A 26,814-nucleotide genomic window follows, 5' to 3' on the forward strand; every position below is an offset into this window, starting at 1 on the left:
ACACACACACACACACACACACACACACACACACACACACACACACACACACACACACACACACACACACACACACACACACACACACACCGGGTGTCCCAGCTAACTTGAACCAAGGGTTAAAAAATAATGTATTTGAGGTAGGTCGGTGAAACTAATTGCATACAACTGCCAGTCTGTTTCAGCATTACAGGCAATTTTTTGTTTGGCAATTGCTTAATTAGCTAATTATGTTATTTCTCTAATTTATTACCTATCGACTTTAGACCAAAAATGTAAATTGGAAAGTTGTAGAGCACCTTCAGAAACCCCCATTCCATTAATTACTATAAAGAAAGTCTCACGTGTATCTTTTTTTCCGGGCTCAGAAGAAAGCCCGCGAAATACAAATAATACCACGTGACTAGCGCATTTGTGCGCCGCGATTGTGGTGCTCTCAGTCGTGGTTTGAGCGAACGAAATCAACTGCGGCCGTGACCCGATGGTCCCGTTGCAGCGGCAAGCAGAAATGTTGGCGATGGTTCGAGCGAGCTCGAGCTCGCCCGTCGCCACCGCGATTTTGGCCAGGCCTGGGCACCGCAGCAGCCTACATCACGACAGGCGGATGGCGATAAACCGGCAAATGAAGGTGCAGCGCTAATTTTATTCGAGTCACATGATGTCATCTCGCCCCTTTACCCAAGCCTGTATGTGCAGATTCAGTGGCTGATACCTTACCGCTCATCTGTTTGTCGTGACGTTCGCTGCTGAGAGACAAGGTGATGCAAAGGCCTTGTTAGAATGTCGGTGGTGTCGGCTCGCCGCTCTCGCTGCTACTGCACCGTCACGTGGGCCAGCTGTCCGACGTGGGCGAAGAAGCCATCGCAGGCATATCGGCCTGCCGCTAACGGGGCCAAGAAGACACGGCCACAGCTAATTTCGTTCGCTCAAACCACGACTGAGAGCCCCACAATCGCGGCGCACAAATGCACTAGTCAGTATTATTTGTATTTCGCGGGCTTTCTTCTGAGCCCGGAAAAAAAGATACACGTGAGACTTTCTTTATCGCCATTAATGAAATGGGGGCTTCTGAAGGTGCTCTACAACTTTCCAATTCACATTTCTGGTCTAAGATGAATATTTCATAAATTAGAAAAATTAACATAATTAGCTAATTAAGTAATTGCAAAACAAAAAATTTCCTGTAGTGCGCAAGGCGACTGCCAGTTGTATGCAACTGGTTTTATTGACCTACCTAAAATATATTATTTTGCAACCCTTGGTTCAAGTTAGCTGGGACACCCGGTATATATATAGGCACTTTTATGAGGCTTAAGTGAAAACTTTATGAAGAGCCAAGTTAGGACTATTGAATTCATAAAGGCCATAAAGAAAATATCAATAAGGTTTATTTTGTCCGCGCAGGCGCTATGTAACGATAACTTAACGATAATGATAACGTGAGCAGAAATATCCATTACACGCTGGGCCGAATTTACGTGGTGTTGTAAGAAGTGTTCAAAGATATCTTTTCATTTCCCTGGTGCAATGAGCATGTTCGAAGCAACAAGCTAATTTGACAGAAAACTATCAAATCATTTATGTCAAATGGATGCCCTGAAATAAGAGAGGACTTACATTGTGTTCTGTGTCGGAACTGTAACGTTGGACAACCGAACATTGGCAAGCACGTGTACTGGGCAGTAGTCCAAAGAAACAGGCATTCTGGGTGGCCTTTTTCCGCTTCGTAGTTTTTCCACCATGTGCCATAACTGATATACAATTGTCACAACAGCCCCCGCACCGGCGCCCTGCAAATGGACGAAAAATGGATGCGAAAACAAAACTAATTTACCCTACACTGTTACTATTTAAAAAACAAAAATGGCCGACGCTTCACAACAGCTCTCGAAACCAAATACAGCACACAAGGTTGAAATAATAAAATCGCCCTTTTCTCGCCCCTGTTTCAATCACTGCTACAGAACATCAAGAAAAAGCAATAGTGACATCTCACCGTGTGCTTAGAGGTACGAGCGGTGAAAATAAAACGCAGTGAAAACCTCACTAAACGCGGCTCGCGAAAACCTGCAACAACCCTGCGGGAAAGCTGCAGTGTTTCTTGAGATCGAAATTTAAAGGTGCATGGACGCTGGTTTCTAAATGAAAAAAACAGAAACAAAAACAAAACAAAAACAAAGGACCTCTTAAGTGTGGCTTTCTATTCAGTTTCACGCTTGCCGAACTGTTCAGCTCTTGGATATAGTCGTGATGATTGACGTCGCTTCTACATACACGGGAAATTACAAAGAAATGCATATATGAGACTTAGGTCTGGGTTTCTGACTTTTGGCAGTTTGCAAACCTTGCGAAACAAATGCCCTTGCTGAATGCACTAAAACTGTATTTTTATGATTGCTTCTTCAGCGAAATAATCTGTTGTGGGTCGTGAGAAAAAAAAAAATTAACAACGATACCCGCGGTATATCGCGGACACATCTCACGCACACCTTCTGTGAAATAATTCATGAGCTGTCGAGGGCTTTCTCCTTAGATTACTGTGAGGCACGTGCAAGAATGTTCACGTCCTCAGCTTGAGTGGACGTACGCAATCGGTGTCGCGGCCCGTCGCAGACAAAAGTGGCACTCTACGGACAAGATCCTGGTGAGCCCACTTCAAGGCGGACATTCCGGTGGATTGCCCCCTTTGCTGCACACAGGAAGAAACAATGCAGCATGTCGTGATAAGCCAATACGAATTTCCTATCGGCCGTACTTGGCTCTGAACAGGCTCAAAACGGAAGCGCTGCTTTTGAATTGACCAAGTGCCGTCTTCAAAATTGGCGGCATGGGACTTCGTTGCGGGCATTTCGTCTTGTCGGACGTCACGTGACTCTCAGTGTCTGAAATTTTGCGGGCAACCTAGTTATAGTTTCTGTTATGGCTTGACCGTGTGGTTTACGTCGCTCTCTTCCTGTTAAAAAATAGCACAGCCAGTATCCTCATCACCGTTTGCTAGAAAAACGTTTGCTAGTTGTTCAAACACGTACCTTACAGTGCACAAACGGGAACAATATAGCCAGGATGCATAGCCCAACAAATGGTGCTGTAACAGATGTGTAAACCATAAGGAAGACCTGCAGAGATCAAATGTTTGCAGCTTAATAACCCAAGGTACACCATCCGAACACGAAAAGACGACACGCCCACCATCATGCGTGTATCCAACTCTATGCCGCACACAAAGTAGTAATGATTTCTTTGGATTCGCTGCTTGTATGGAGGTACAAAAAAAGCAGCCTGATTTTCAGAGTGTAATTTCTCAGTACATCGAAACAAAGCCGCTTGTCATAGATTCAAAAGAAATAAATTTCCGCCACAAACGCATTATATAAATGTAAGATGGCAGAATAAATTGACGACACCTCTTCACGCTGTTATATCTGTAATAGAAATCACCGATAGCAAGGCGATGAAGCTTTTCTGCTACAGAGTACCTCTATTCAAGTTAAGCCTCCCAACAACTAAGTGTGAACAGCAGAGAGGAATTGTAGCACGGTAAAGAACTTATAGACTGATAAAAACAATTAACTGATCTCATCTTTGAGTCAAATCGTGTGCTCGTACCACTTGGGCTTTTAAACGAATGAAGTTATTTTTCACGCGATAACCTTACTGCACAAAATCCAAGTCAGCGTCGTGAGCGTATGATCAAGGCCTTAGCCCGGGCAAGTGTCATGGCAAAGTGCGGATCGGTCGGTGGATTGTGCGACGCCCCAAGATCACATGACAATGCGAGGGCTGCCAAGCCTCGCTCTTCCTTTGGGATGTGTGCCCGAGATGGTAATGGAACCCTCTGAGCTCTTGGGCGGAGTAAAGTGAGCTTAGTACACGCAGACAAGCAACAGGACTTTATAGATATCACGATTGGGTGGATTTCCATATAACTTGGCAGCTTACAACTGCTCGGTAGTGGATACGTGTGACATAGCAGAACGCAAATAAGTTGCACAATATGCTAACATGACGATCACCAGGAGGAGCGACGGACTGGACCCAGGAATGCTCACTCAGTGCAGTAATAGCGGCATGCTCTGCTGCGGCCCCCCCCCACCCACCCCAAACACTTGTTTATTTGATAACTATTTATTCTAAAGAAAAAATATACCATCCTCAGAAACTGCTCAGTGGAACCAGTAAGCATTATTCGTGCGATTTCTGGCCATACGCTGTGCGACACCATGTTGTTTAATATCCAGACATTTAACGGGCACTGGTTGTTTTTATAACAGGCATGGAAACACGCTGAAATATATGCGTATTTATAAACTTGACTATTTTTATAATTGTAGGTAATTAGTAGAAATTTAGAACTGGTGCCGTCGTCTCGCTACAAAATTTTTGAAGCCCAGAAACTACATGCCCAGATATGTTGGCCAGCTCATAGTAAGAACTGATATGTTGAAGGAAAAATGCGTATCCTTACATATCTGGTAGAAAATCAGCGTTGTTTTTTATTATGCTTAAAGCAAATGTCCAGTCACCAAGATGCGGAGCATTCATTATTTAAACTTACATTAGATTACTGATAGGTTAGTAACTTTAAAGCTATTATTGAAGATAGTAGACCCACAGCGAATCGCACGATATTTATGGTTTATTTTGTTCCTTAATATATTGTGTGCTTACGAATGAACCCCAAAGTTCTGCATCTGCCCACCCCAAACAGAAAGCTCAGGATGAAAGTCATAGACAGCGGAAATGAAGCGATCAACAGACGACCTAACATTGGGCTAGGAAGAAGAGAATACAGCATCTCTCCTGAATAATGTTTTCTGCCGCTACTATAATATTACCATCGTTGATTTCATTGCTTGGCCAGCAGATTTTTCAGTTTCAGTACTCATGATCTGTTTACACTCTTCAAACATTAAGGTGAATACAAATGACTTAAATCGCTGCTCTGTTCGCCAATCACCCAAGAAACTGTCGCATTATGCCCCAGACATTGCCAGTGCGATCATACACAAAGTGAAAAGTGCGAGAGGGGCTAGCTTGCCTTGAACAATGCTATCAGCTTTGCCAAGAAAATGAGCCTCTGGATAGCAGACGGAGGTGCTGTTTCGATTTAATGTTAGGTGCTTGCAGTTTTTTTTTTTTACTGATGCATTTTGTCACGTATTCAGAGCAAAAAAGAAAAGTCTTGGCATTATAAATAAATCTTTGTATATGGATAGGTAAAAGAAGTTGTAGTTGCCCTCTCAGACAATGGGGCTAAAGAATCAGAAAAAGTACTTTACTCACCCCCGTGATGGGTCCCATGTACGCACATAATGTACTGTAAAGCGTTATTATGAGCCCGAAAGCAACAGCTGAAAATAAATGAAGTTGCATTAGGCACACATTAAATATTTTTAGCATACTCACTTTCACCGAAAGTTACCTGCGCAAAGAGCAAAAATCGCGCTGAGGCTTTTTGATGCTTGTCATAGAGAATTGATACTAAAGCCTTTTTTATTTTACTAGTTCCACTATCCTCGCTGTCGTAATGCTTGTCTCAACGGCATTGCTATAGGGTTGCAGACGTCCTACTGCATAAAGAAACGGGCCTAAACCTTATGCGTAGACATGCGAAGCCAGAGCTTCGATAGTTGGTATTACTGCACGTGTAAGAAAAAAAGCTAGAAATACCGCGTTATTTTACATGTAGAAATAAAGCCTTTCAAATAAAGTCATGATATGTTATAATAACAATGACCACCTTTATCAAGGGCAACTTGAAAAGCTAACAAGTTCTTTTCAAGGAAGCAGTCATGTTAACCCATGTGGTAGTACTTGCAATGTGGTGTATTGAGCAATAATTACAACTATCCATAATTTAAAACGACCAGCTATATCAGCTATTGTGGAGCAGATAAACAGAACGATTTTGCATATACACTATGCTCTGATTTGAATGCATTAACAGCCTCTAAATATGGTAGTATGTTAGCTGTTCTATGAAGCTGTAGGGAATTTACGGGGTCGCAGCATAACACCCAACCAAGAGGACCAGCGTGGCAGGCATTTCCAAGCGAACAGCCGTGCGTGCGCACTGAGCACACGCCGTTCAAATTTGATTTCTTTCACCGGCGGGAAACGCCGATCTTAGCGCCTCCGCTTTCAGCGTCGCTTTGCGCTACAAAGCCTTGCACACTGTCGTCTGGCGATGGTTGACATATAGAAGGCAACGCTTCAAGTTGTATGTACCGTCGAATTATTAGCCACGTTTGCACGGGCTCTGCATGCGCCTGTAGAGGGTCGGTGATTCATTTAGATTCTACAATCATCGTGAAAACCACAAAATTAGCTTACGAGAACTCTGTACAACTGAAGGGTTCTATACTATATGCCTTATTGGTACGAACAGTAAACGAATGTTATAGGAGCATGCTTATAATTAAAAACAAACAATCGGCGCCTTCACCTTCTTTCAGTTCAGTTCAGTTCAGGCGTTCAGTCGTGTCCGACTCTTCGTGACCCTATGGACCATGTCACGCCACGCTTTCCGGTCTCTCACTATCTTCTTAACATCACATAGCTTCATCTGCAATGCCTCGAGAATGCCATCTAACCATCGCGTTCGCTGCCTGCCCCTTCTCCGGCGACCCTCAACCTTTCCCAACATCAAATCTTTCTCCAGCGACTCCTCTCTTCTCATCAGATGACCAAAGTAGCTGAGCTTTAACTTTAGAATTTGACCCTCCAATGAGCAGTCAGGGTTTATGGTCGACAATATCGACTGATTTGATCTTCTGGCAGTCCAAGGAACTCTTAAGAGTCTTCGCCAGCACCACAATTCAAACGCGTCAATTCTTCGGTGGTCAGCCTTTTTCACAGTCCAACTCTCGCATCCATACATCACAACTGGAAAGACCATAGCACGGGTTATACGGATCTTGGTTGGCAGACTAATGTCTCTGCTCTTTACTAGGCGGTCAAGGCTAACCATTGCTCTCTTTCCCAGAAGCAGGCGTCTTCTAATTTCATGGCTGCAGTCTCCTACAATGTTTGACGGTGAATGCTCTCGAAATTTTCTTGCCTTATATTTTTCCCAAAATGGCCTTAACTTGGCGCGTTTTTTTTGGCAACTTGTTCCTTAGAAAGAACAGCCATTCGTTGTTGCAAGTGTTGAATTATTCTAAGTTGCTACCTGAAGTTTCATCCGCAAATTATATTTTCTTTACAGTACTCACAAGAAAGTGAAGTTGACGCGCTAGCTAGTGTGGCCTTCATGGAGGTTGAGCTGAGAGTGGACTGCCTTAACCTTGCAATTCATTGCATATATCTTCAGGAATGCTGTACCATTGCAATCGTTACCGCTTTACAGGGTAAATGTGGAAGCGCACGGAGTGAAAGAATATGTACAGCGACGGAATAGTAGTTGTATCGCAGTTTTTCTCTATCCATGTTCGGTGTATTTGTTACACAGCTGGAGCTAACAAGATGTTCACCACAGCCAATAGACGAGGTCATCTAATATTCCTTCATGTGAGTACTGCAAACGGAATTAACTGCAAAACCAAAAGGTTCGCGAATGATAACCAGCGCTCTAAGTTCTGGGCCGTTTCATCTAAAAGAGGGGAGGTTTAAGCGCTACCGGCAAAAGTGCGCATACCTAAACAGGCGCTAAGGCCAATACGAGGAATTTATAGGCAAAAAAATGTACTAAGCCTCTTGTCAGCACAACATTCGTGCTTATATAACGAATGGTGTAGTTAGGACAAAAAAAAAAAACAGTTGTAAAATATCTGATCTCTCTAGCATAACATTGAAATTCATGAAGACACGGATGATTGTAGCGCTGACTCATGTAGCGTACAGTTTATACTCAATGTCTGGTGAATCTGTTAACGAGAAAAAAGATTGCTCTCACCCGCACTGCGTGTGATCAGTAACACATTGTGTTCAGCTTTATTCCACCGTGGGGCAATAAAGTCTACGTATAAAATCGTAGCTTGAGAGTTTATAACCGATGAGATTGTACTGGAAGAAAGAAAAATAAAACTTGCTAAAATAGTTTGAGAAGTTCCTGCCAATCTTAGCAATAAACATGCAGCAAGAAAATACTCGCAATACAGGAAACGTTCAGCAGTAAAAATGTTCCCGCCAACCTTTAAGTATGAACAATTAAAACAAGTCAAGCACGGAATTTGGCCTGCGGACAACCACAAATGAGCCCTCAGTAGGACTGTTGTGAAGTTGTAGCCCCGACCATTTAGCTTGGTACATATAGAAAATTTAACAAAGTTTCAACGGGACAGACTCAAGGTACCTTGCGTCCAACCATGAAGGCTGCTGCAATATTTGATATTGTTGTTATCACATTTAAAAAAAAACTATCCACCATAAAATGGCTGAACGTTGTGATCACGATGGAGTTTCTATTTTTCGTGGCAATGTAAAATATTCAGCTTAACTATATCTTGTAAAAGTCATATCTTGGAAATGAGTGTTCCCGTTTTTCGTACTGGACACAGGGAGTTTTACTTTCCGTAAGACATCTGAAACTCGATATGTTTTTGAAAAGTGTGTAGAGTTTAAGCTTCAGTATATGCGCCATCTTACGTTTAACATTTAATAACCCTTACTTCCGCTGCCCGTTATATAAGCTATACACAGAGTCAGTGTGCTATTTACTGTTAACCCATTCTTGTCATTTATTTTCATAAACGAAGGTGCTGCTGAATCAATTTTCAAACTTTCATAGCAGTTACTCGTTTCTCTCTACACACCAATGAGCCGCGGAATTTTATCAACGCGCTGCTCCCTTTGTTGACGTCAATTATTTCAACTGAGCAAATAAATCACACACGTGCACTAGCTGAAAAAAATAGAGTGCTTTCTTCGCTTTTATTGTGAAAGCAATACTACTCTGTTTCGAGCTTTAAGCGCCGCGCGGCCAGTAGTCACGTCTTACCCATGTGACGCTGTGACGTCACACCCCACGTGACACTAGGGTGAGAGCTGGGCTACCAACTCAAGCGGTCGGCGTAGCACGGTCGCATCCGTGGTCCAGCACTTGACGTCACACCCCACGTGACACAAAAGAGAGAGATGGACTGGCAGGGGCTGCCAACTTGGGTCTCTCGTTTCACATAGGGCGGTTATGTCAGAATCAGCCTGCTAGGACCCTGACATTCACGTTACCCTTATAGGCCACTAAGGCACGTTCATACGGCTTGGTTAAAGCGAGACTTTATATGAAGCCTGAGGAAGAAGAAAAAGAACGCTCGGCCACCTGCAGCTAATGCTTTCGCACAAAATTTGGTTCAGCAGTGTTGAACACTTGTAATTTTTTTTTCTCTAACAAAGTGGCGGCCCCTTGCGGTTACGGTCGCTAATTTCTTTTTTTAGTGAAGTGCACGAATATGCATATTCAGTTACCTTGTTGCGGCGCAGACAACTCCAGCCATAAAGATTCCACAAAATCCAGGCACATGTATCATGTAGTTGTTGATATAGTAAGGCAAAATCTGATAAAAAAAGCTGGATAGTAAGAATAGACTGCGAAGTTGGTTTATTGCAGGCTAAGTGGTGTTGGACGCGAGGCGTGCTCAATTGGTAAGAACATTTGAATACACGACCACGTACAGAAGAAATGTGTGAGTTCTCTGAGAATGATGTGGTAAGCTAGCATCTGCAGCGTTCGCCAATTTTCAGTTTCTAATTCTTGTCTGCGCCCGTGTAACTGAGCAGCAAACATCCATTTTCTAATTGTGGAAAACGGTTAATGGTGTCCCAGCTACGTAGACTACATTGGTTCCAATGTTTTGTTACGCGAAGAGTGGTCTAGCCAACGTTTGTTAGCTTTCTGCCAGAGGACTTTAATTACTTCTTTTTCCTTTGAGCTGCAAGTGGCGGCATGTGTTAACTTGGCTTTACATAACCCTGGAAAGATGCAATGACTGATAAGCACAATAGGCCATGCCAAATGTTTTACACTGACTTTGAGTCAGATTAAGTCTAATGTAGCTCGCGCAGATTTTTAACCCTACTCCGGAGACAGGTTTTTCCTTACCTAGGAAGAAACGTGCAGAATTGCCTGTTACGCACAGAAGGAGCGACAAATGATACTGCTAAATACAGAGAAGTTTCGGTTCCTGTGGTTTTTAAAGGGTCCTGAAAATGTCATATACAGTCCTGATTTTACTCATTTCTTTTTAAACTCAGAATTTCCTCTAAGCGTGAAGATGGGCTCAGAAGAGAATGCTGCTGGGTCTTCTCTTATAGTGCAGAAATAATTGATACCAAAAACGATAGTAAATGCGAGCCACCTGACCTTGAGGGTATTTTATAATTATAGTGAAGCATAGTGCATTCTTCAAAAAGCTACATCATTATAGCATTGCGGCTATACCTTACTCGCTATTAAAACTGTATCTTGCAAGTTATACATCTATGTGTGGCAATTAAGGCCAAATGATCATTTAAAGTTACAATACGGAATTGTTAAAAATAGCATATTAGGAGCCATAATGCTTAAAGACTTAACCTGAACAAATTTGCTAGTGTTAGACAGTTTTGGCGGAGCGTATTTGAGCTTCTTCTCCGGTCACGGTGACCGCTGAACCTAACCATGCCATTGGTATTAAAATGTGTTTAGCTGTGCACTGGGAGAGGGATAACTTCACGAAAAGCCCCCTCGTTATAAAAAGTGGAACTAGGCACACACAAAAAAGACTACTTAATTTTTCCTCCATAGTGAAGATAAATATTTTTGCACACAAGCATTTTATAACATTTGTGGTGAAATATATACAGCATTTTTGATTAGATTTTTGTTATTTTGTGTGCACCCGAGTGTTATTTTGAGTGCACCACCTAGGCTCCCCACATGCAAAGCACTTGTTGGGCCGCTCCGCGCTCCGCTACATCCTTAATCTGGTTCCACATTAATATAAAAAAAGTTCCAGTTATATGTGGAACTTCCACTTAAATATGCGGATAGAAAAGCGGGGAGATGCGGGTCTGCTTGCGCGCTCCCTTCTGAGCGTCGGTCTCGCTCGCCGGCTGAGGGCGAAGGCGCAGTTGCGCAGTGCTAATACTGTCTATTGACAAGCGTGCCAAATTCTCATTGAACGCTGATGATACGGGCTTGCTTTTTCATATGATAACAGAACTCCCACTTGTTGCTGGCAGCCAATGACATCCTTTCAAGTTGCTCGGTTGATCGAACAAAAGTAGTTAAAAATTAAACGAAAAAGCAAAAGCTATGCTCTTTACTGGGATAAACAAGCCCGAAAAGTTTTAACAGCGGCTTACGGTAAGGTACCCGTCTCGAACTTCTTAGGGTAGCACTTTCGCATGCTTAAGGTGGGATGGTCATATTCATCAACTCAACAAGTTCGCTTCTGTAAAACTTCAAGTTGGGCTAGCTGGTAATTTCTTGTTGGAATCATTTTGTAACGGTAAAAAGCCGGACACAAAGAGCACTAACCACAAGGGACACCCACTAGTTGTTTGCTTTAGCGTATCTGTTGTTACCTTTAGCGTATTTCATGAAGAAATATACCCAGTAAACATTCCCATTCTTTCATCCCCCCCTTCAATCCCGTATTAACTACTGAATGTGAAGTTTTATCATGACAATTATAAAAGTTACAAGGCTGCACCTAAGTCTGCCTAAGAGGGAAAATAGGGAACACTACTTGTAAGACTGGTTTCATTAACTGCAACATCATTGTCATCGCTACTATGATAATTATCACTATAGCCTTTATCATCGCTGCTACCATCCTCCCGTTAGACAAGGAGATAACTATCTGTTTCTCACACACCTGACATGGAGTAGTGGGTTGGGCGCTCGCGTGCCGATCGGAGGAATAGTGCTTCGATTCCCAGTGGAGACAGATTTTTTCTTCGAAGGACCTTTTCTGCGCGCACTATCCACGCCACGCACCAGGCAAGAAAGGATTTCGCTTTTAACCATCATAGTGCTATAATGGCTCGAGCGAAATCTGAGCGCTCCATTGCAAATGTTTCGCGTTATCACCGCACTCATGAACTGTTTGCCCAATTCTGGGTATAAATATTATCGGCAAAGTTACGATTATCTGCCCGTAAATATACGTCTATTTTCAGTTATTTGCCAGGAACTGCTAATGAAATCGAGTGCTCTTACATGGCAAATACGCTGAACCAGGCCATCTTAGGAACGGTTTGTGGTGCTGCCACGAGCAAATAATCTTCAGCGAGTGCTAGCGCTGACCTATAATTTATTATTTATTTAGAATAAGCTGGAAGATAATTTTGCTGGTTTCTTTTACATAGTTCAAGTGCTTTGCCCGATGTTTTTGTTACTAGCCATCATTTGTTTAGTACCACAGTTTTCTTGAAGTGTTTCGCAAATCGTGTGAATGAATTCGCAGAACGCGTGGATTATATTGCTTGTATTCTTTCCTGGAGATGAATATAGAACACGCTTTAGACCTAATGTCATTTGTTTGTCGAGCAAGTGTATGTTTACTCATTTTATTTTTCCCTCTTGCACCGTCGATTGCGTTGATAAACGGAGTGCAGCTACGCTATTTTTAGCATTTATTCCTTGCATTTGCATTATGCCCAGTGTCTTTTCACTGGGTATGCATTATCTGACCCCGAAATGGTTCCCTGTCTTAGTAAAGCTGCCTTGACAGCGATTTGTCAGGGAGCACATGTACTAACATCGAAAATAAACTTTATTTCATTTCATTTCAGATGCTGGTTTTGCATTTAGCTGTTTTTGTGCCTAACCCTTGGGCCGGTCCAAATTTCCGGCCTTGTTCTTTTAATATTGACCCTTACGCAGCCTATGAGTACAAGCACAGGCTGTTTTTACTGTACTCATTGTGTATGAAGCGCCTTCAAAGAACCTGTGGACAATCTGGTCATCAGTTCTGGATATGGGCGATAAGACTAGTGCTACCTTTACTTTGTACCTTCTTTTGACCAGAACTAAAAAAGCTGCCATCCTTTTTTTATTATGCTCAAATCTTTTATGTTGCTAACTGTCGATTTGTTTATCAAGAATCACGTATCTGGATTCCATGTATGTGATGAACCTTGATAGTTAATTGTACATTACCGTCCTCTAGCATTCTACATGCTTCTACTTTTCTAGCTTGACTGAGCAGTGTGGTTCATACTTAAAGCCTGGAAGTTCCTCGAACAGCACTACTAGACAAGGTTGTACGTGTAAGGTTGTGCCATTGAACGTTGTCATATCCAGATTGCAATGGCACCCTGTTCAGAGGAAAAACATATGAACACCTTGCGCAGCTTGAGAAATCAGACCGCCACCTTCGCCAGTTTTTCGCAGCAGCTGAGCTGTCTGTGTCGGCAGTTTATGGCTGTGTTCGTCTTGATTTGGTAGCAGGGTTCTTGCGGTCTTTGATAGCAATATTAAAGCCACCGAATAGTCCGTGCGAACATTCTCTTTATGTAGCAAAGAATTTCGCAACGTCGGGGTTCTAACCACGGTGCTCTACAACGTGAGGCGGGTTCCCAACTTCAGCGCCATCGGTGCCAGAGACACCACTCTAAACTTCAGCCTGGCTATCGTCCACCAGCTTACCCCTTTACTCTTTTACGCTACTTTTCTTGTGCGAACAGCTTTCCACATTGCATCAGACCCGCTTTACCTATCTCCCTTCACAATTCTCATATTTTCTTCCTGCAGCATAAGTAGCTGATGCTAGGGACTGCGAATAACATTACTTATTGCTTCCCGGCATGTTTTAACATTTTTTTGAAACGCTTGAAAAAGCTAGGTCGTGAAATGAAGCGGCGTCTTGTGCTAAAACACTCTGTGCAATAGTTTCAATGTAAAGTTTCAACTAAAACATTTTCCTGCTCATTCAGAATCACTAGGCGTGCATGGGCAACTTAACCGATCTCTTCCGAATGAGAGGAACTGTCGCTTGCGCTCTGCGAAGTTTGATACCTTTAAACATCTCAACTGCACCTCTCGGGCGCCAAAGGGAGAGCTGATTACTTTTAATAGAGGGTTATCTAGATTCTGAAAGCCTCTTTAGCGTTAATACAAATAAAGCAAATGCTCCACGAGGCTTGCACAAATCCGTAAATATGAAAGTCAGCGCCGTACCTGGTCAATGCTGTTAATCACACCCAACAGTCCTGGATCACAGCCACGAAACCAGATGGTAAGTGAAGCCCCCATCACCATTGTCAAGACATACATCAGGGAAACAAGAAGCGCAGTCGTAAATGTCGTTCTGCAAAATAAACATCGTCATAATTTATTCCAGAATTTATTGTTCTCGCCCTTAATTAATGAATTTGTGAAACAAAAATTTCATTTCAGGCAGTATTTTGCTGAGAAGCTTCTCTGATTAACGGCACATTTTGTCGTTACCAAGTATCCTTTCAATCTCCATCTGCGGGATGGAACGCTTTGTTTTATGCCGTCCATCTGCTTCTTTCCAACGTGTAGGAAGCACACACTTAACAAATGTTTTCTAACCATTCTCTCGCCAAGATGCCGTAATATTTAAACTGCCTCTATGTAGCCTTGCCTCGTTTCCAAATATCGCACTTCCATGAACTGTGTAGATGAACTAAAACAAAACAACATCTGTCAAATAATATACTGCAAAATAAAAGGCACTATGATGGACAGAAGGGAGGCTGGCACATTAAATGCATGCCTGTAATTTGTAAAAAAAAAAAAAAAAAAGCAAGTGGCAAACATGTACCGTAGTGCATTGGTACAGAGGCATAGTCACGGCTTGTCTATCAGCTGAGCCTGTCAAACTACCAGAATTGATTATTTTCATTTCAGCGGACGCAATGGATATTGAGGCGGGCATTTAAAGTCATAATTATCTCGCTACTAGTTCCGTAACTGCAGTAGCCGTTCCAAAGAAACACAGGAACCGTGCCATAATGGCTAGAAAAGTATTAAAAGCCCAGGCTGAATTCGTTTTGTGATCGCAAATGTCGACACTCTTTATGAACGGTATTTATTGCCTCAGGATTGTTTTCACTAACTGCATCATGATTTTCATTCCTACAAATACAATCATCATCATCAACTAAATGCACCAAAATTGTCTTCGTCACTACTACAATCTTCGTTATCAACAACGGCGGCGACGTTGTCATCATAATCATTATCACTAACTTCAACGTCACTGTCGTCGCTAGTGCTATCCTCACGCTAGACAAACAGAATTACGATCGGTTTCTTACGAGCGTATGTGCATTCAATGTGCTACGAAAACGTTCTTTTTAATTTGCACATAACAACGCTCCTAGTTAAGGCATGCGGGGAGCGTTATTCAGTGCCGGGATGTTGTATTTTTCTAGTACATAGTGTAGCGGACGGTAAAGAAGGACCTCGAAATCACGCCATGAAGTATTCATTTTCTGCCCGTTCGGAAGAACTGTGATATGCCTCATAATTAGTTTATGTTGATGGTGTTGTTTAGTTTACAGAAAAGCCGAATGACCCACCGTAATACTGAACGACCGCAATCATCGAAGTCGAGCAGTGCGCGTTGATGTGAAAAGTGTATGCTGCCATCGAAGAGCCGACTAGTTGGCTATCGCATCTCGACGATTGTGTGTGCCCCTCTGAATTTAATAATTCTAATTTAAGTCAATGAGCGGGGAATTGATGAGGGTTAATATTCTTGCATTATGCAAGCTGGTGATTCAAAGTATGCACTGAGGTATATTCTTTTCCTCGGAAATTCTCCATGGAATAAAAAAAGAACGGCGTGGAGCATGGTTAGCGTGCTTGATGCGGAATCAGAGGGATAGTTGTGCGAGTCCCGGGTGACGCTTCGGGTCGACACAGATTCTGCAGAAAGTGGGACTAAACATAACAAGGGAAGAGGACTTCTCTAAATGGCTCACCGACAACGATAATAGCGGGAGCCTGCTCCGGTCCCTTACGGAAAATAATTTACACGAGCTTCTATAGTATTCCCTAAGGCAAGCTTAAATGTGTGTGTATATATATATATATATATATATATATATATATATATATATATATATATATATATATATATATATATATATATATATATATATATATATATATATATATATATATATATATATATATATATATATAGACATTAAGAGATGTCCTCTTCCCTTGTTATATTTAGTCTCATTTTCTGCAGAATCTGTGTCCTTGCTGCCCTTGTCCCTGCACAAATGAACAGCAGGTGGCGAGCATCCACTGCTTCAGCTGGTGTGGAACACTTCGAGCATGTGGATGGTCGATGTCTGCTTGAGATTCCCATCGGTATGTTACCGCCGGGGTAAGGGCCGCCCCAGCTCTTATCCTTCTAAGGGAAACCTCCTCCAATTTTGTTATGTTATGAGGGAGTGGGAATGTATACGGGGGAATGAAGGCACGTGTGTTTTTCTTTAAAGAAGATGCTAAGATGGGAACAGCGGAGCGGGCATCAAAAGGGAGCCTGGTTGGGGGCGCATTAGTGTTTGGAACTTCGTGTGGGAGGTGGTCAACTTTTCTCTGCTCAGCGTTCTCAGTATCGTCTTGTGTCCATTGTATCTGGATGCGTATTTTTTTTTTTTTTATTGAGTTTTATATTGAGTGATATATATATATATATATATATATATATATATATATATATATATATATATATATTGTGAGCTCTCCACGGATCTTCTTTCATTTGTACATACCATGATCTTCTTCTTTCGCTTGTACATACCATCATCATCGTCCCGCGGCGCCGGCTCCGGGGCGCGCTTGGGTTTTCTCCATCAGATTAAACGCTGACACGGCATACCTTGCCTTGCCTTCACGACCTTGCCGTCTGGACCTGGCCTTCTTTCACAAGTGGTGGAGGTGCTGGGTAGGGTGCAGGAGTATCAGGTGTGACAGGGTGGTTGATAGTGGCCAACTCTTCTTTAATGATGTGGCGGAGGCCGGCGTCGTTAGAAGGAGGAGACGAATGATCACACCCGTGCCGGCAGAAAGGGCTGAGGGCTTGGAGCTCCTCGCGGATTATCGCTCGAATCATGGCTCGTAGATCGAGGTCGGTAGAGGTCGGGGCAGTAGTGAAGCCGGGCTGCAATCGGGAGGACTGTAGCTGGTCGAGGCGTTGGCAGGTCGCTATAATGGAATCAACACTTGATGGATTTTGGGCAACTAGGGTGGTATAAGCCATTGAATTGATTCCCTTCAAGACATGGTGTACACGTTCAGATTCCGGCATGGTGGGACTGATACGCCGACAGAGTGCCAGCACGGCTTCTATGTATGACGCATAGGACTCATCGGGACCTTGACGGCGGGTAGCGAGCTTGTTCCTTGCGATCTCCGTCCGAACAGCCGGGTCGGCGAAGTACTGTCGGAACTGCTGCTTGAAAGTGGGCCAGTTTGTGGTGTGGGGCTCGCGGTTAATAAACCAATTTCTGGCGACTTCAATAAGGCCGAAAGATACGTTCAAAAATTTCAAAGCATCATCCCACCGGTTGTAGGCACTGCAGCGTTCATAAGTGTCAAGCCAGTCATCGACGTCTTCGTCGCGACGACCAGCGAACAGCGGCGGGTCGCGTTGTCGTGTGGGCACCATCGGAGACGGCAGTGTAGCCGAGGTAGAGGGTCCGGCCGGGTCGGGACTGCTCTCGGTTGACATGACGATGTTAGTTGTTAAACGGCAACCGGAACGTAGCTCCAGCGAGAGGCAGGACACAAGGCAGCAAGGGGATCAAATTTCACCTCCACCACTTGTGAAAGAAGGAATATATATATATATATATATATATATATATATATACCGGGTGTCCCAGCTAACTTGAACCAAGGGTTACAAGATAATATATTTGAGGTAGGTCAGTGAAATCAGTTGCATACAACTACCAGCCTGCTTGCGCACTACAGGCAATTTTTTGTTTTGCAATTACTTCATTGGCTAATTATGTTAATATTTCTAATTTAATAAATATTCAACTTAGACCAAAAATGTGAATTGGAAAGTTGCAGAGCACCTTCAGAAACCCCCATTCTATTGATTGCGATAAAGAAAGTCTCACGTGTATTTTTTTTTCCGGGCTCAAAAGGAAGCCCGCGAAATACAAATAATACCACGTTGCAAGCGCATTTGAGCGCCGCGATTGTGGTGCTCTCAGTCGTGGTTTGAGCGAACGAAATCAGCTGCGGCCGTGACCCGATTGTCCCGTTGCAGCGGCAGGCAGAAATGTTGGCGATGGTTAGCCGGCACAGTAGTCGGGCGTCTTACCACTGCACCACCGCGGCGGGGCCGACAGAAGAGAAAATAGAGAAGCAAGAAAAAGAAGAGGGAGAGAAAGACGCGCGCCGCAACAACAGCCACCTTCCACCACCTAAGCGGTGGCGGGTGCAAAGACGGCCTACAACAGATAAAAATTCGGTGGCTGGCTAGCCCCCGCCGCAAGCGGCATTGACCTACCGTCTCAGCCCGGTAGGGTCAGGAACTGTCCGCCAGTCTCAAGGTATGGTAAGGTATTCTAGGCACTATAGTAAGGTATGTTATAGGATGGTTGGTTGGTTGGTTTGTGGGATTTAACGTCCCAAAGTAACTCAGGCTATGGGAGACGCCGTAGTAGAGGATTCTGGAAATTTCGACTACCTAGGGTTCTTTAACGTGCACTGACATCGCACAGCAAACGGGCGCCTTGCTTTTCGCCTCCATCGAAAAGCTGCCGCCGAGGACGGGATACGATCCCGCGTCCTTGGGAACAGTAGTCGAGCGCCGTAACCACTGCGCCACACCGGCGGGGTAATGATGTGGTGGCTTATCGTATTGTATTGCCTCATATGGTATGGTATTGTACTGTACATGGTGTTTAAACGTCCGAAGCGAAATGCATTAAGAGGTTCGCCATCTTGGAGGGAGCTGGTAATAGAGACGTCCCAGGCTTCCTTAACATGCTTTCACGTTGCACAGCGTATGGAAAACTTGCATTTCCCCTCCGCAGCCGGTTTTAACACAAAACAACACGAAATAATGTCGGCAATGTTTCAGTAAGAAATTCGCGGAAAAGAATCTGAAATAGCTTTCCGATAAGAAATGGGTGTATTGAGATAATCATACCTTTGAGCTTCATGGACTGTTCGAGATGCCAGAAGTCTTTGTGTGACCACTTGGTCGAAGCACAAGCGGTAGAGTGCGATCCCTGACATGCCCAAAATGCAGGCCCAAATGTTTTCATCACTCATCAGATTCAGTCGGTAGCTGTTGAATAAGATATGCCCAATGTCTTTCAATGTATGCGTAGTCGATGTGGTATGCCATTTCTTAGAACTGCTCGTGATGAGCCATGATCCATGACTTTTTGAACAAATCTTTCTTGACGAGCTGATTTCCACTGTGACGTCAGTATTTAGGCGTTTAAAGATTTAGAACTTATTCGTTTTGTCGACAGAAATCCAAGTTATGAAAAAAGAACTTTTACATTGTTTTTATTTATATTTTTATTTTTACCATCAGCGCTCAACTTGACGTATGCCACTTACGCAAAGCTACCTTCCATATGTTCATGATCGCACATTAAGTCCTTACAGTATTAGAACAAACTGCCGTTACTATTTCTAGTTTTGTAGTTGAGAGATTAGATACGACAAGTGTTCACTTACTCTGCAATGTACTTTCTTACTTCCAGGTCGGACACAGGCTGAATTGTTGAATTTAAGAATAATGATTCGTACATTATCTGTCCAACTACGATGGCTGGGGCACACACAATGAACAGAAACTGCATGCAGTCCGTCCACACGACACCACGCAGGCCTCCCTGATAGAAAGAAAGGACGTTTGCATTTCTTATTTCCACATCGAAGAAGCACTGGAGGCTTAAAATGAGGTATCAAAGCTGTCATAGGCTCTCAAAAGGAGGCTGGGCACAAATAACACTCATGACTACTTTCCGGAAAGCCACTGGGAGGCTGTATGCAAACACCGCCGGGCTAAATATCTCGCAAGTTTTGGTGATCCATGTGCGGGTAGGGACAAAACCGTATTTGAGAAAAACAAAATGATGCCAACGCGATTTAAGACTGAGCTAAGTGTTGCACTGGGAAGCGCGTGCTCTGAATTACCTGTAAAAGTGTTCGTGTTAAGGATGCTATGCAATAAGTAAATGTGGCCAGTGCGATCGTGTTTTATAACTAATAGGACCATGCTCGCTAAAAGAGGAAATAAAGCAGAAAGCTAGGTGCACCCGACTATGTTTCAGAAGAAAACCAATCTGTGGGTCCATGCATGTGACTACTTGGTTTGGCTTGGTTTGTGGGGTTTAATGTCCCAAAGCAGCTCAGGCTATGAGAGACGCCGTAGTGGAGGACTCCGAAAATTTCGACCACCTGGGGCTCTTTAACGTGCACTGACATCGCACAGCATAAGGGCGCCTCGCTTTTCACTTCCATCAAAAAGCTGCCGTCGAGGTCGGGATTCGATTCCGCGTCCTTGGGAACAGTAGTCGAGCGCCGTAACCACTGCGCCACCCCGGCGGGCGCAGGTGACCACTTAGATGCTCTGCGTTTAGTGGGTGTTTGTCGAATTTTCTTGTTTGAAGGATTGTGTTTTTTTCGCCGTACTTGTCATTCTTTGCAATGGTGATTTCACATCCTGCAGATGCAAACGTTTGTACTTCGCCCACTCACTCTGTAAGACAGAAGATTGGAAGAACACCATTACCTTAACAGCACGTTAGCGAGATCAACTGCCCAATTTCGCTCCTAGTTTCCGCTCCACAATATGCAAGTTGTGAGGCAGAATTTGAACATTGACTTTTTTCGACGCTTGGTACTGCGTAGTATTTTACTTCGCTCGGTTCTTTGCTTTAGAGAGCTGCAGTGTAGACTGGGGAAATCTTGTAGTGTAGTGAAAAAAGTGAAGCTATATGCTTCCTTGCTGCATAGCATTTTCTTGTTTGGCTCTGAAGAAGGAAGTATGCACTTAAGAAGGTAGGCCGTTCTAGTCAGTGCTCGGAAATACTCGTTAGTCGAAGTAAGAATTTACTTCGACTAACTATCGGGGGTCATAGACATGTGAAACAGACAAAAATTGGCAACAGTGAGAACGTTACCTCATGCCAGTCCATGAAGTAAGCTTATAGAACAACGCCACCGAGTTCATTAAGTGCGCATTCGCTAAAAGGGAGGAGCTAGTGTAGGGAAGAAACAGGCGAGACTCTACATACAGTACGACTTCTGCATGTGAGCTTCAGTTAGGTGTCCATTCACTACCTTTCACTTGCTTTATGACTGATGACTGTGAAAGGGTATTGTAGCTTTATGTAAATGATGTCATGTTGGTAAAGGTGAGTATTGGAAAACACTTAAAGGAAGAAAAGTAACCCGGCTGGCTACCAAAGAAATTCATTGCAACGTTCATGATCATCCTGCTGTTTTGCAGGAGCTTCGCAGTGCGTTTACCTGGAGAGGCATGTGCAGGTTATTTTGCGCTCTTAACAGAAAAGTTGCCCATCACTTATCAAGTTGTAAAGAGCTGGGAACTAATTAGGTGTCGCTTTCCGTTTTCAACATGTTTCTTTGCTGTATTCACGAGTGGATATCTACATGCGACATCTATCAGCTGTAAAGCCGTTAAGATGTACCGCTGTTAAGATTCTAAATGATGATACAAGTAACGTATTTTGTAGTCGTATGAGCATTTAAACATTTAGCGCAGGAGTTCTCGAACACATCGAGAGACCCTTGTTCGAAAGAATAACAAGTGCTGCTTACCAGAGCGGTGTAAATGGTTGCGCTGAGTCCAATGGCGATATTACTCCAGTGAAGGGGGGCATTGAACACTGCAGAATAAATTAGATGTCTTGAGATTACCAAACTGAATGTACATCTTTCGAGTTATAAATACGGCGTACGTACGTGTTGTACCTGAACTAAGTCAAGAAGGAGGACTTTATTGTGGGAGTCTAAATTTGCTACAGTTTGAAAGAAAAAGAAAGAATTGCCCTCACATGCATCCATGTTAGCATTGCCTTAAATAATGGGCTTTTCTTCAATTAATGTATTATTATCTATGACTGTAGATTTCACGCTGCAGGAAAGAATAGTTTGGCATATGTAATGAGATCACCATAGTAACTCTGATGAGGCGTCCTGAGTATTTGTACGTAGCTTACAATATAGCTACATTTTAAGAATAGCTTAAGACAACCACAAAAGCAAACGTGATAAAGTATGCCCTGTTTTGTACGATTTTGTAAATATTTCTTTTATAATAGGTAAATGCATGGGCGCTTATGCCTTCAGTATTGCAGACAGTATAATAAAATAGACCTTCTATGCTGGAGCTTTGAACACTTAGTAGTTCTACTTTGCGATGGCGCATAACATTTTGGTTGATTAGAACGATGCAATCTCTACAACGCGTGTCACTCTAGTTTTTCGGCGTCGACCCAAGCGTTGTTCTCTCTCTTCGTAGGTGTGAAAAGGCTTGTAATGCATCATACACATCGTTGTGAGCTGGCTGCATTCTAATTTGTCTGCCTTTCGGTGAAGTAATGAAAGCATGCGACCTCGAACTTGAATGTGAATATCGTGTGCGTCGCTACTGCTGCTTTAGTCGCAGACTTACAGGCACAGAATTAACTACCCCAAGGTTCAGTTCTACCATTTGACTTCAATGCCGCCTGAACAGCAGCTGCAGGGTAACGAGTACGGTACGCTGGTTGAAAGAAACATCCTTAGCTTGTTGCTATGCTCGCTCAGAGCTGGAATTAATGGTGCGCAATTAGCTCTACACTCGTCTACTTTCATGACTCTCGATGCGAAAGCAAATGTGGTCAGCGAGTAGAAATGACCGCAAAGCGAGAGGTCCGCGAGTGCAGCAATGGTGTCCTTTCTGTTGAAATCACGAATGCGATAATTCTGACGATACTGTACTAATTATAGTAAGCGTACATAGGTAACAGAGGGATTCGCATGTTGAATTAATGAAGACGAATAACTCGAAACGTCCGCTCGGCCGCAAATACCAACGGTGTGGTTTTTTTGTCATATTTAGCTTCAGGGAGTACACATGGACATTTTGATCTGAAAGTAGGTCGTGTATTCACAAGTAAAGCGAGATTACACGCTTGATAACGCATTTAACTTCCCGATAATCACATTTCGGCGACCAAATTGCCGCATATCTCAACGGCCATGGCGGCCTTGTTGACAGCAGCCGCTGAAACCAGAAATACCAGCTTTCCGCGCTGCTATTGGAGCGCTTTTGGTTCCGCTTGACGCCGCGCCGCCAGCGCGTCAAATTTCTGGGAGTTCCAGATCGGCAGCGGCGCGCTTTTTCTCCAACGTAGGGCTTTAAGTGCGCACGGTCGGTTGAAACACGGCGGCTTGACGCGGCAAAAACGCTCCGTGTATCCCGAGCTTAGGAGTGTTTTGCAGTTTTACACGAAGCGTGACTGAGTTTGACAGTAGTATAGCGCTTCCCGGCCTGGGCCAAGGAAACTGTCAAGTTCGTTCTGTTGCGGGTCCAAAAGCCAATGGTGGAAATGTTTTCTTCTCTATTAACAGTTACTGATGACACGCTCTGTGCACCCATCCTATTCACGCCATTCATGAGCGAAGAATTTATTTCACATTGGTATTAAATATGCGTAGCACTCACCGATATACGCTCTAGCCGTACTGCTTTCCTGCCACCTGTTTCAAGTAACGGGTTTTGTTGACGGTGCTGCTATACTGCCACCTGTATCAGCAAATAACGGGCTTTGGCGAAACGTTATTGCGGCCTGATGGAGATTGTCAAGTCACACCGCCATGTGCTGCAAATTTTGATTCACACTGCTTGCACCTATAGGTAGTCATCATTTTTGAGTAACTTACCTGGGTCTGAGTAGGTAGCGCTACTGAAAAATTAATAGTTTGTAACTCCTTTCCATTAGGTATAAAACATTAAAGGTACATTTAGTGGAATACTGATTTAAAGGCAACCTTGAACTGAGTCAATGTTATGTTTACGTCTAGAACTTAAACTTTAGAACGAAGTAATTAAACGTACCTGTTACAAGAGTCAGAGAGGCTGCGAAAATGGAAATGGCTGCCACGCTTTGCTGAAACGACAACGGTCGAAATTAAACACTGGAAATCATTTATGATTGATTCAAAGTTTTATTTTCACTTGATAGCGTCCTGTATATATTTTATCCATAACCACTACTACTAGCTGGCCGAATAGTTGCTAACACGAAGTAGTCAAACATCGCGTAACTACTGTCTGTGGGTGCCAGTTATTTGCCATCAGCAGTCAAAATAGGGAGAGCAAGGTGAAGGTCGCTTTGCATAGCCCACAAGAACTTTGGACTTAGTTGATGTAGAGAAATTGGAGCATCTGTATTGTTTTTCATAGTAGTCTGTGTAGATTTTCTTCTTTAAAATATTGGTGATACGTTTCATATACGTACATGACGCGACCATGAAAATACTAGGGCAATACAACAGGCACGAATGATAGGTACTTCATGAACAACTTCTGCATAATGCAAAAATACTAAAGTTAGTTTCACTATTACCGATGATATCATAATTTAAAAACGATGCCCTTTCATTCTTCCTTTAAACGAGCATTAGCAGAGCGAGAGAGGAAAAAAAAATAGAGCACAGTTAGCGACCGTGTCTCGCCGCGCCCCACCCTGCCTGCGTCACTGGGGCACGTACGTCTAGGTGGCAAGAAAATCGAGAAGGCCCTTTTACGTTAAGAGGGAGAGGCAGCTATGGAATTGCAGTGAGGTGTTGCTCTCATCATTTGCGTACCTTTGCAAGGAGTAATTTGTAAAGCGTGCCAGTAATCTGTAACATCCACGCAGAACGCCTAAAGTTGACTAGTATACTCCTTAAGGCCTCTGAGACAAATCTCTAGGACTAGATTATATTTCCAAATATCTTTTCATGTTCTTTTATAGCCGTGATGGCAGTATAAACTAAAAGTATTTCCTGTTAGGATGACCAAGGCTTACAATAGCGCACTACGTGTGGTAGGGGTCAATAGTCGGCTAAAGTGAGATGGGCATCTCGTCTAGTAATAACTTTTAAGTCCGTTTATTTCCTTCGTGCTGCGGGGCAAATGGTTTCAGAACAACATAGCATGTTTTACAGATTTGAATACAGATTCTAAGAGCAGTACGTGATATTTGAACATTGGGTCTTCGCAATCGCATTGATCAAATTATAAACGCAGGACATATTGGTCGCGGTTTACTGCGGCATTTTTTGCGCCACGCCAGGGAATATCACTTTTAACTCTTGCTGCATAAGAATCTGACAGGGGTACCAGTCATGAGCATATCGCGTCACTGGGAATCCAGACAAAATAGATGTTGGCGTTTGAACTCACCGTTAAAAAGATGTACGCCGCACATGCTGTCATGGAAATGATGGTGTTGAAGCGCATTCGGATGTACTGCGAAAAGAAATGCAAATGGTGAATACTTCTATGACTTTTTTCCTCTCTGTCAACCTCTTCAAGCTTCTTGGAGGCCACTTTTAATCGTAAGATGAATGTCAATAACTATAAGATGCCACTATAAATTTATTATTGGGAAATGTATACTATTTCGACGCACATGAAAAGTTAGGTTTCTAAGTTTGTGCTACAAACTATCTTGACTACCACCCAAAGATTAAAGGCATTTGTGGGTATATCTTTATTATAGCGCAATGTTGCAATACGCGGAAAACCGTTTCCTACCCCAGGTACCCTTTCCAATTATGCGTTGAAGACGAATTTATGGGTATTCCTATTGATATTTGTCTATATTAACCTAAATATTGTTTGAACGTCCAATTCAAACATCACAGAGTGAACATTTACTATTATCACGTTTAACTCCCCCCGGCAGCGAGAACCAAAATGATCTTATCGAAAATGAAATCGGGCGCACACTTTGTCGGTGTCTCGTAGTGTCCGACACTCACGATTGTCATCATCCAAGCTAACAATTAAGCGTGAAACAAATATATTTCGTTTCAGAAGCTTTATGTATAAGTACAGAATGTAAGGACAACATGGAGCAATGAGGAGATAATGCCCTACTTCTAACGATCCGGACGACCGTAGTGTAAGAATGGTGTAAAACACCACCACGTTGTGTGCGTCATCATAAATGGGCCTTGTCGCCCTAATATTCTTTAGTGCTAGAAGAAACTTGCGAATTCGAGCACGTCCTATAATTTAGACAATTATTACGAGACCTTTTAGTCCCTAGATGGCCCAACGGCAACTAGCATGCATCATAAGAAGTGTGCAGGAGAGCCACGTGGTGTACCCTACTCACATGATTAAACCGACATATCTACGCGTTAGGAGCCGCTGACGATGTTCTCTTCAGTGCTTTCGCTGAGACAAGCACCCGGAATACTAAAATACCATGTAGCGTTGCGTACAACCTAATCTGCTGCTTAGAAAAACATTCATACAGTGCTGCACTGAAGAGGGGGAGGGGGCAATTCGTTCCCCGTACACTTGCCTCGAATATCGAACTGATACCCAGTTTGTAGAGCACGGGCACGATGAGGCCAGCGGCCAGAGGCAAGAGCAGTAGAGGTGGCAAGCTGGCCCAAACGACGTGCCATCCGTACGCGTAGAAATGTGCCGGGAACCCTACGAGACCCGCCGAGGAGATTACGGAGGCCACCGCCGACGCGGCCAGCGGGAAAATCTTAAGTGCCCTGCTTCCAAGGAACACTTCTGTCGTCGTGGTTCCGGACGACGTCTTCCGGAAAGAGAAGTACAGCCCAAGGGACAGATTAGCGGCCACCAGAACGGCGAAGGTAGCATATTCTAGCGCTTGCGCCAT

General features: G+C 43.4%; 1 protein-coding gene across 1 annotated transcript; it reads right to left on the reverse strand.

Annotated features, from left to right (window-relative positions):
- Nucleotides 1-1,613: 1,613 nt before the first annotated feature.
- On the reverse strand, nt 1,614-26,814 carry LOC146196005 (sodium-coupled monocarboxylate transporter 2-like). Its single transcript, XM_084596900.1, has 12 exons — nt 26,485-26,814; nt 25,353-25,418; nt 24,021-24,072; nt 21,737-21,804; nt 19,625-19,782; nt 19,083-19,223; nt 14,105-14,234; nt 9,406-9,494; nt 7,895-8,004; nt 5,284-5,351; nt 3,030-3,116; nt 1,614-1,790 (listed from the first exon to the last, which is right to left on the reverse strand). Exons 1-12 carry the CDS (start codon nt 26,812-26,814, stop codon nt 1,614-1,616), a joined length of 1,476 nt encoding a protein of 491 aa, XP_084453026.1.

Source organism: Amblyomma maculatum, chromosome 3 (assembly GCF_055883805.1).
Source record: "Amblyomma maculatum isolate TAMU_Amacu chromosome 3, ASM5588380v1, whole genome shotgun sequence".
NCBI classification, from domain to species: Eukaryota; Metazoa; Arthropoda; class Arachnida; order Ixodida; family Ixodidae; genus Amblyomma; species Amblyomma maculatum.

What these genes read in the sequence shown, in the direction of transcription:
- LOC146196005 (XM_084596900.1), bottom strand. Translation starts at nt 26,814, where the DNA reads ATGGCGCAAGCGCTAGAATATGCTACCTTCGCCGTTCTGGTGGCCGCT. An exon ending in CGGCGTACATCTTTTTAACG is followed by an intron (nt 24,073 to 25,352) that starts GTGAGTTCAAAC and finishes TTGTCGTTTCAG; the next exon opens with CAAAGCGTGGCAGCCATTTC. An exon ending in TCCCGTTTGTGCACTGTAAG is followed by an intron (nt 1,791 to 3,029) that starts GTACGTGTTTGA and finishes GTCCATTTGCAG; the next exon opens with GGCGCCGGTGCGGGGGCTGT.